The sequence below is a fragment of the Microtus ochrogaster genome, chromosome 10, assembly GCF_000317375.1.
Source record: "Microtus ochrogaster isolate Prairie Vole_2 chromosome 10, MicOch1.0, whole genome shotgun sequence".
Classification (NCBI taxonomy): Eukaryota; Metazoa; Chordata; class Mammalia; order Rodentia; family Cricetidae; genus Microtus; species Microtus ochrogaster.
In genome coordinates, this window is record NC_022016.1 from 75346462 (window position 1) to 75357091 (window position 10630).

General features: G+C 53.8%; 1 protein-coding gene across 2 annotated transcripts in view; it reads left to right on the forward strand.

Moving 5' to 3' along the window:
• Positions 1 to 10630, forward strand: part of Slc1a7 (solute carrier family 1 member 7) — a 44878-nt gene extending 34248 nt beyond the window's left edge. For both annotated transcript variants that reach the window (XM_005353535.2, XM_005353536.2), the window contains 8 exons: positions 1370 to 1412; positions 3724 to 3946; positions 6540 to 6639; positions 7189 to 7422; positions 8650 to 8844; positions 9304 to 9438; positions 9817 to 9919; positions 10397 to 10630. In XM_005353535.2, the coding sequence (XP_005353592.2) occupies positions 1370 to 1412; positions 3724 to 3946; positions 6540 to 6639; positions 7189 to 7422; positions 8650 to 8844; positions 9304 to 9438; positions 9817 to 9919; positions 10397 to 10615 (1252 nt within the window). In that variant the 3' untranslated portion in view covers positions 10616 to 10630. The remainder of the gene's footprint in view (positions 1 to 1369; positions 1413 to 3723; positions 3947 to 6539; positions 6640 to 7188; positions 7423 to 8649; positions 8845 to 9303; positions 9439 to 9816; positions 9920 to 10396) is intronic.

Below are 10630 nucleotides of genomic sequence, written 5' to 3' on the forward strand. Positions count from 1 at the left end.
AGATAGATAGATAGATAGATAGATAGATAGATAGATAGATAATGATAGGTAGATGGTTAGATAGATGATAGGTAGATAAATAAATGATAATTAGATAAATAGATATAGATAGAAGATAGATAGATAGATAGATAGATAGATAGATAATAGATGGATGGATAGATAGATAATAGATGGATAGATAGACAGACAGACAGACAGACAGACAGATAGATAGACCGACAAGCCAGCTCATCGGGTGCTTGCCATACAAGCCTGATGACCTGTTTGATTCCTAGAACCCACATAAAGGTAAAAGGAGAGAACTGACTCCTAAGAGCTGTTCTCTGACCTCCACACATGCCATGATACTCACACACACACACACCACCACCATCACCACAACAACAACAAGGCCAAAATGACAACAGAAATGAAATGCTTAGCCACTGAGGTTCTACCCTGTGCTCCAGGCTCTATGGTGTGGGTTGCCGTATTGTTGTGTATGTAGTGCATTTGACAACAATTATACTTGTCTAGTATATTTTCATACCTGTAAGGACAAGAGCCCCTCTACCTTCAGCCTTAAAATAAATATTAATAAGACATAGTCAGCTCTCCACTGGTTTGAGTTTTGTGTCCACGGAGTCAACCAACTGCCGGTCAAAGCTTTTAAGGAGCACAGTGCGCGTGCACGGACCGTGCTGTTTTCTTGTCACCACTGTCCCATCCAGGGAGCACAGCAGCTCCTCCCACCACACTCCTGGCTCCAGGCATGCAGTGCCAGAGATGATTGACAGCCCGGCAGGACGGGCATGTGCACGGGCCATTCACACACTGTGCCGCCTTAATGTCTCCTAACACAACATCCTCAAACTGGGGCCCTGGGGAGGCTCTCGGGTCAATCTCTGAACCAAGGAGGGGATGGCCATGATGGGTTCACTTGTGTGTCTGGTCTGAGTCAGGCCCACGCACATACCAAGGTCATCGAAGATAGAGGGGAAGCCAGGTAGGTGTGGTGACACACATCTTCAGTCCCAACACTTGGGAGGCCGAGACAAGTGGATCTTTATGAGTTTGAGGCCAGACTGGTCTACAGAGTAAGATCCAGGCCAGCCACATAGTGAGACCCTGTCTCAAAAAACAAACAAACAAAAGGATAGGGGGGGATGAATGGAGACTTGCCTTTCAGACGCCGTCTCGTAGGAGGGTGACCATCTATGAGTTTCCATCACACACAGGACTGCCCAGGAGTCAGAGGCTTAGCAAGGGAGAATGTGCAGATCTGCCCAGCAGGGGAAGCAGGGGTGCCAGGGCGGGTTCTGACCCCCAGAGGCCTCCTGTCCTAGCACTGGAAATCCTAACTTGCTGCCCTCTCCTCTCTTCCTAGGAACATGTTCCCGGCCAACCTGGTAGAGGCCACATTCAAACAGGTAAGCAGAGCCCGGCTACAGAGGGGAGGGGCAGGAGGCGAGGAGAAGCCGGGCTATCAGGGCCTGGTTGGAAGTGACAGGCTGGCAGCCTTCCTGCCTTACACAGGTGGATGCCAGGGGGAGGGGATATGGGTAGGATCCATATCTTAGCCCGACCCATAGCCACACCCCGTCCTGGGTTCCAGTCACTCATAAAAACTCTGTGTGGTAGAAGAGAGACTTGGCTGAGCATCTGACTCAGCACACTGGGGTTTGTATTCGCTCTCCCAATCATCCTTACTAGCGTCCACACTAAGGTAAGGCCAGCCCATTCTCTGGATGGGAAAACTGAGGCTCAGAGGTAGACCATTGCTTGAGATTATACCACTAGTCCGGAACAAAAGAGTGGGTGAATTCAGGCCAGGCTGACTCCTAAACCTGCTTTCTCTCTAAAAACAATCTACCCATAAGAATAATAACATTCCCTGTTGGAAATTAGGAAAACATTAAGATACATCAAACAGGCCCTGGGGAATGTGGATCAGTAGTTGGTAGAGTGTTTTTCCTAGCATGTGCAAAGCCCTGGGTTCGAGTCCCAACACTGCATAAACAAGATTTGATAATATACTTGTAATCCTCGGAACTCGGGGAAGTTGGGGCAGCCTAGGCAAGCTAAGACTCTGTCTAAAAAAATAATAAAGAAAAAATATACAAAGCCCACTGTTAAGTAAAAAAATAATAAGAAAGAGGCAGCTCCACTGGCGCAAGAAATCCAGTTTAAGTCGAATCAAACCAAATCAAAATGCCCATCATTTTATTAAGAATGACGCTCTCAGGTGGCCTAGCGCATGGTGGGGAAACGGGAAAGCAGGGAGCCCATGCGGACCTGAAAAACACGTGTTTCTCCCCTGGGAGCCCACTTAAATACCCTTCCCCAGGGCTGGGTCAGGACCTGGCATGCTGGGATTTGGAGTCCAGAGCAATGAAACTCCCAGGCCAGGGGTGCTGAGACAGATGCCAGGGGCTGGAGGCTACGCTCCCAACTTAACACCCACCTTCGGTTAGCACATGAAAATCACCTCTAGGTCCGAGATCTAGAAACAGTGGAGGCAGATGGCTTGCTTCTCTAGATCATGTTTAAACTGACATTAGGATCTTCAGGCATTCAATTTGCATCTTGCGTCCCTCCCCACTCCCACCATGTCACGAGCATCCCCAGGTAGGTCTCCCTTGTTTAGTGTCTGTCTTCTCCATGTCACGCAGGGTGTTCCCAAACATCTGGCCCTCACTCCGGCTCCTTTCCCGATCTCTACCCCTCTCCTGTCTGCCAAGTGCCAGATCAACCCAGCTAGTGCTTTCCCAAATCCTTCGCCCGGCGAAGCTGAGTGTTGGTCTGGGGTCACAAAGCAGGTGGCTAAGGGCCTGGAAGGGGACCCTAAATGAAGCTGTGAAGCTGAAGCAAGTCACCAACATCTTAACCGTCATCTGTGAACACAGTCACGGCGAGACGGGTCCCTGAAAGCTAGGCGGGGCATTCTGCCCTAGTGGTGGTGAATTATCGGAGGTTACAGTTGTGTGTTACTCTATTTTATAATCTTTTCCTTTTAGCAAACTATTCATCTTTCCAGACCCAAGTCAAATACCACCCATTTGTTAATCGCTCTCTTCCCCAAGGCCCTGAGATGATAAGTGTCTGGTTCAGTTCAGTATGTGCTGATGTTGGTAGCAGTAAACCTCACATGGGGTTTCCACTTGCCAGGAGCTGCTTCATTCAATGAAGGAGATGCAGTTGTGGTCCCCTTTTATAGGTGACGGGCATGAAGCCGGGCACTTTTGGTACATATATTTCCCGAATTGATTCTTCTCCTTCCCCCAAGAAGCCCTATAGTCTTGATAATGTGCTGTTTGAAGGGACAGCTGCCCCCTTGTTTGGGCTCCTAGAATCTGAGGAATGAGGGAGTGAATCCTAGGAATGTCCTGCTGGACAGAGGAGGACTTTGGGTCTCATCAACTAGGCCCAGGGCCTAGGAGCTTTCTCTGAGAATGTTCTGGATCTTTCAAATGGACAGCAGGGCTTCAGGCTGTCGGGTATATATGAAGAGGGAAGACGGGTGACAAAGCTGGCAGAGGAGGAGGTAGATGGGTGGAGGGCATCAGGTGACACAGACCTGGAGGGAGCTGCAGTCAGCGTATCCCTGCATCCCGGCTCACCAGGCTCTCCCTCGACAATCCATTGACGCCCACATGACACGAGTGCACACAGTGTGCCTTCAGGGTGTTTCCTGTATTGACACGGTGCTGACTCCCTCCTGGTTGGCATGCTCCCCAACAGTACCGCACCAAGACCACTCCCGTTATCAAGTCTCCAAAGCGGACTTCAGGGGAGGCCCCACCTCAGCGGATCCTCATCTACGGGGTACAGGAAGACAACAGCTCCCGCGTGCAGAACTTCGCCCTGGACCTGACTCCCCCGCCTGAGATTATCTATAAGTCTGAGCCCGGCACCAGCGATGGCATGAATGTGCTAGGCATTGTCATCTTCTCGGCCACCATGGGTATGTATGTGCTGTGACCACTCCCGGGAGTGCCCCTTCAATCTTCCAGCTCCCTCTTTCCTGCTCTACCTAAGTGGTTCCAAGCCCTTCTTCCAGCTGAGAACTCCTGCCCCGGGGTTGATCTGCCCACACGGGTGTCTGCCTCCCTGCCTCTCCCCAGCCCTCAGGCCCCTCCCAGCAGCCTGTCCCTGAACCTTTCACTGAAGTCAGGAGGTGGTAGCTGGCTGAGAATGGGCACTGTTTAAGACGTTCATCTCACCTGTGGGCTTTCCTGCAGTGGCCTCTCTCTCCAAACCATTTGGTCATTTCTTGGGGCTCATAGGAATGTCCCTGAGCACATATTTTCATTTGCATGTATTTTCTGGGTCCCCAAAGGCCCTCCAACCACAGTGATTTTATTTACTTAAGCTATTAAGGGCGTGGCTTGGGGGGTCCTTCAAAGGCATGCATCTTTTTTTGAGGTGGTGGGGGTAGTTTTATATTCTTAGGTTTGCTCATGTTTTGTTTTTGAACTTTTTCTTTTGAAATTTTCATACATGTATACAATGAATATAGTTTGAGGGTTCTTGGGGAACTGGGGGGTGGAGGTAATGTCTCATGTGTCCTGCGAAGGCTTCAAACTCACTTTGTAGCCGAGGATGGCCTTGTACTCCTGACCGAGTGCCTCCGTCTGCCAAGTGGGATCATAAGTGTAAGCCTACCCAGCCTACATTCTCGCTCTTAAAGAGCCCCCTAAATTGTATAGCTTCAGATTTCATGATCTTCTACCAACAATGCTGCCCACCATTTCCCCACACAGGACCCCTTTCTTGGGGAAGCTCCAGCCGTGGAAGGTTGGAGCTCTATTCAGCAGCAACCCTGGCGTGGCTGGCTCCTGTTTCCCTGACTTTTCCACTGGATTTCATGTTCACGTAGCAAGCTCAGCGTCCTGTTGTGTACATGAGACATCCGGGCCACGTGCTATCTGACCTCAGGAACATTCCCAACCCAGCTTCTGCCAGCCTGCCTCCGACCCCCCACCCCACCCCCTGCCACTGTTACTGCCACCCAGGAGTCATCTGGATCCTGAAACATTTGCCTGGACTTCCCTGCATCTGTGCTCTTGTCCCCTCTGGCATGTCCTTGGGATCAAGAAGCCAGTCCTGTTCTGCAGGCTGCACTCGGACAGAAACTAAATGGGGCTTTAGAGGCTGCAGAACTCAGAGGTGCATCCCGGGCCCCTCCATCTCCCTGCAGTCCTGTGGTCCAGGCCTCTGCTCTCCTTAGCCCACTACTCCTGCCCTTTCTCCCTGCCACCTCTCTCATCCTCACCAAGGTCTTCCTGTCCCCGCTGTCACCAGACACAGTCAGGTGCCCAGGTGATGATTTCTCTGCTTGGGATGCTCTGCAGTGAACATCTGAGCCTGTTGCATTAGTCACTGTTTGTTTGTGTGGCGTTGCACTGAAGCTAGGTTGGATGGCTCAACATCACCTGCCTGGCATACAGTCTGTTTGCCTGAGCCTTCATGGTGCCTAGCAAGGACAGGGCTCAGCGAAATCTGCTAAAGAGATACTCGGACAATGACTGAGTGTGTAGGCAATGACAGACAGCAAAGCTCCAACTGCCTTGGCCAAAATATCAGGCACATAAAGGGTTAAAGGCCTGAGACTGGCACTGGACTCTGTGCTCTTCCCCTCCAGCCACAGCCTCTCTGAGGGATGCAACTGATGAAGGATACCTGGTAGCAGAGCAAAAGAAATGTCTGAGACTCTCTCAGTGTTCCCTGGGCAGTGTAACTGGGTATTGCCGTGACTTTGTGCTTGTGTGCTCAGTCAGCACTAGCCCACCGTAGTGTGCCCACTCCTACGAGCACACTTAGTGTGCCCACTCCTGTGAGAGCCTGAGAATGCCCTCACCTTTGTCTATCCGTAGCACTATGCACAGCTGCCCTAATCAAGGCGCCAGTCCTTCACCCTGTGTCCTTTCTGTTCTTTCCTGGTATGGGGACGTGGCTGGTGCTCAGGCCACCTTGCCCGTGGGGTGGCTCATTGTCACACCTGTGTCCTGTGTACACACCAGATCTAAATTAGCCCAGAGTTTCATCAGGAGACATTCCAGGGAAGGTGAGGGGAGCCAGAAATAGCCAGAAGGCAGGCTGAGCTGGAGAACACGAGCTCTCTCCTTTGCCAGGATGTCACAGGCCAGATGAGTAGGCCTGGCCCAGGGTCACCCCTAGCCCTGGCTTCTCCTGCTTACACAAGCAGGCCTTCCTTTGCCTCTTCCTGCTTACACAAGCAGGCCTTCCTTCGCCTCTTCCCCATAAGGAGACAGAGCCCTTCTCTGGAGTCCCACATGCCAAGGTTCCCTCCTGGGCAAGCCACCGAGCTGCTGAGACGCATGAAGAGCTTTGGGGGGGGACAGTCTCAGAGCGTGGAGCTCCTCAGAATGGTGACAGAATGGTGACATGGTGGTGTTGTCACAGGATTGACCCCAAGGAGTAGTCTCCCCATGTGTTCTTGTCAAGAGAACTCTATGTCCATCTGCCCCTGCTTTGCTATCAACATAGCTGAATGATGACCCGGTACACCCGTGACTCTCTGTGTGACCCTGCAGGCATCATGCTGGGTCGCATGGGTGACAGCGGGACGCCCCTGGTCAGCTTCTGCCAGTGCCTCAATGAGTCTGTCATGAAGATTGTGGCCGTTGCGGGATGGTGAGTTTCCCCCAGGGAGGGTCTGCAGGGAGGGACCTATCACTAACTCACGCTCAGTGCTCTGTGAGGAGCTCGACAACCTGCACAGGAGGGTCAGCCTGGGCCTGGGTGAGCCAGCTGGTGTGGAGGGTCCCCAGTGCACCCAAGCCTAGTCTTCTGTCCTCTTGGCCTCAGTTGCCCCACATTGTGGAGTCTGTTTAGCTCAGTTTTTGGAGAGAGAGCACACAGTGGAAGTGAGAACCGGTAACCATGCTAGTTAGGAGTTCTGACCTTAGGAGCCTTCTAGTCAGAGGTGCATGCAGAGGACTGTCTGTGCTCACCTAGCTGTGGCATTGCTGGGCTAAAGTGGGATTTGAAGTCCCCAGAGGCATGGGTGGAGCTAGCAAAGAGGTGCCAGGGTTGGGGTGCAGCGATGCCACAGGCCTGCCTCTCAGCTGGGCACCTCAGTTACAGACTCACTCGGTTCTTAGGAACCATTAGGGGCTTGAGATGAAATCACAAGGTGGCAGGTGGGGTGGCCTGTCACCTGAGGCCACTCTGCCACCCCAGGTACTTTCCCTTTGGTATTGTCTTCCTGATCGCTGGAAAGATCCTGGAGATGGATGACCCCAAGGCCGTGGGGAAGAAGCTGGGCTTCTATGCCTTGACCGTGGTATGCGGGTTGGTAGTCCATGGCCTCCTCATCCTGCCCCTGCTCTACTTCCTCATCACCAGGAAGAACCCCATCGTCTTCATCCGTGGAGTCCTCCAGGCTCTGCTGATTGCATTGGCCACCTCCTCCAGGTAGCCCCGGATGAAGAGCTGAGAGGGTTGGGGTGGGCCGAACAAAACTCTCTCCGTCCGTCTGTCCAGCCACCTTCATCTACAGCCACAGAACCACAGGATGTCCCAGGGGTGGGAACAGTGCCATGGTGATATCACCATATGGGGACTTAGTGCTTGAGACTCTGCCTACCCTTAGGCCTTCCTTTGCCTGTGGTCCCAAGCTTTTTCAGTCTTCATGGAGGGCCCATCCTTACTCCACAGCCTATGTCTCCTGTCAGGGCAGGTCCCCCGACACCACAGGGCCTCTGTCTGTCTACTCTCTATGGGATGTCCAGGGTGGAGAATCTGCTTCAACCTCAGCAGCGTCTCTGGACGGCCAAGGCTGGAGTCACGGTTCTGTGAAGCACGCCAATGTGGTGGTGGCTGTCATTTAGCCTCCTCAGGCCCAAGTGGCCCCATACCTGGACCAAAATAATCTGTACCTATACAGGATTGCTTCAGAGGCTGGGATAATCCCCGGGGTGAGAAGGCCAGTACAGCCAGTGAACCTGAGTTTGGCCTTGGGGACGACTCATCACAGCTGAGCACAGAGGACCTGAGATAGTCAGAGGAGGGAGGAGGGGCATGCAGCGATCATCGTGGTCATCTAGCCCTAGGAGGACGTGATATTCTCCTGAGACCAAGTGTACAAGTCCGATGTGGAAGGTGTTGTGAGACCCAAGCCCATCTTTCTGGGTCAAAGGTCTACTACTCCTTACAGCCCTGACCTTTCTTGCCTGGACCTCAGTCTCTCAGACAGTGCCAAGTTCCAACCCTGTCAGAGGCAGCCCCACCCCTGCAGCAGAAGCCCTTGCTCAGCAATTTGACACCCGGTGTTCTCTAAGCCCTGCATGGCTTGAGCTTGCAGTCACCCTGTGGCCTGGGAGTGGTGTATAACAGAAACCAAGGTGCCCGGGTTATAGGCCTTGCTGAGGCCCCATGGGGGGCTGGACTCAAGGCCTAGGCACTCGGGTACAGCCTCCGTGGGGTACCACTATAGACACACTTGGTATCCCTCCCCAGGGAAGATGAAGGAAAGGCCCACCCAAGGCCTAGTACACAGTGGAGCTCTTCCTGGGGTCACTCCTAGCGGCTCAAGCTGACCGACATATATGCCCCACATTTCCGTCAGGGCATCAGTGAGCTGACCCTCCTGTAGTGACCTGGAGGAGGGTGGTGGGCAGACACCTGGCCCTCTGCCCGTAGCTCAGCCACACTGCCCATCACCTTCAAGTGCCTCCTGGAGAACAACCACATTGACCGGCGGGTCGCTCGCTTTGTGCTGCCTGTGGGCGCCACCATCAACATGGACGGCACGGCGCTCTACGAGGCTGTGGCTGCCATCTTTATTGCCCAGGTCAACAACTACGAGCTCGACTTCGGCCAGATCATCACTATCAGGTGTGTACTAATGCCACACTCCAGAGGGCCCCTGGGTCCGCAAGAACAGGCAGGACAGGCTCTGGGACCAGGATGAGCAGAGGCAAGGGCCAGGCCCGAGAACCAGAGAGGCTCATGTCAAATGTGAGCTGCTGTCATGGGTCAAAGCCCGAGGCGGCCTCCTTGTAGGCCAGTCCCAGCACCCGGTTCTGACCTAGGCCCAGGGCGAGGCTGGGGTGGAGTGGTGCTAGTAGACCATCAGAATCCGAGTGCCTTTGCCCCACAACACAGTTTCTTAGCTTATTCCAATTCCCCCAAGAACGGGGATGAGAACCCATGGGCCGAAGACTGTGAGCAGACACATGTTTCTCTGGGAACCCCCGGCATGATACTCATGGCGGTCCCCATGCCTTGGCCGGCCCTGAGGCCCTAGCATTCTGGTCTAGGAGCCAGGGCTGCCACACCCTTCTCCCTCTGCAGCATTACAGCCACTGCGGCCAGCATCGGGGCAGCTGGCATCCCCCAGGCAGGGCTCGTCACCATGGTCATTGTGCTCACCTCTGTGGGACTACCCACCGACGACATCAACCTCATCATCGCCGTGGACTGGGCCCTGTGAGTGCTTCGTTCCGTCCCTACCCAGCCCTACCCTTGCTGAGATGGGAAGGAAGGGGACTGGGGTGCCCCAATAATCCACACCAGCTCGGTTGTGTGGCTTAGGGTCTCAGAGTTCAAAAGTCAAAAGAGAGTCCCCTTAAATTCCCTAAAGACGTTCTCTATAGTGATCCCAAGTCTGGCCTCTCTACACTGGGCCTGTGTTCAGGAAGGGGCCTCCTCAGCTGCCTAGGCACCACTGAGGGTGGGTTGGGTGCTTCCCTGTCTGCAGTCACTGCCCGAGCTTCTGTGCCATGGCCTCACTTTCCAGTCGAGCGTGGCCCTCTACCAGTTCCTTGTTGAGGTTGTTGTGGCTCACCCCCGACCTTGGCTTGCCAGGGACCGCTTCCGTACCATGATTAACGTGCTGGGTGACGCACTGGCGGCGGGGATCATGGCTCACATCTGCCGGAAGGATTTTGCTCAGAACACGGGCACTGAGGTGAGAGCTGCGTCCCCCCAGGAAGCCTCGAAGAGATAGAGTCAGGTGGGAATACAGGTTTCATGGTGGACCTGCCAGAGTGCCCAGATGGAGCCAGTGAAGCAGGAAAAACCCAGCCCATCTTCCCTCTGAGAAACCCAATCCCTTGCGCAGAATGCTGGGAACTGTCTGGTATTCAGGGTTGCTGGTGTGCGCAGTTGGCTGTACCCACTTCCCTGGAAGGACACTGAAGTTCAGGCAGAGGGGCTACTGTTCCCCAACTGGATTCTGGGGGGCAAGTCCCTGATCTACCAAAATAGAAGGCAGGAGGCAAGGCAGCTTGCAAACTGGTACCCAGAGAGGCCCGAGCCCTGCCAAAGCTACCCAGCCGTGTTTATAGGAAAATTCCTTTCTGTGGCTCCCGGTCCCTGAGAATGCTCAGCACTACATACCCTCAGTCTCTCCTCCTCGTGCTAACAAGGCTCACTTCCTCTCCAGACACTGCTACCCTGCGAGACCAAGCCAGTGACACTGCAGGAGATTGTGGCGGCCCAGCAGAATGGCTGTGTGAAGAGTGTGGCCGAGGCCTCGGAACTAACCCTCGGCCCCATGTGCCCCCACCACATCCCAGTCCAGGTAGAGCAGGATGAGGAACTGGCCACGACCAGCCTAGACCACTGCACCATTGAGATCAGCGAGCTGGAGACCAATGTGTGAGCTCCCAGGGCTGCA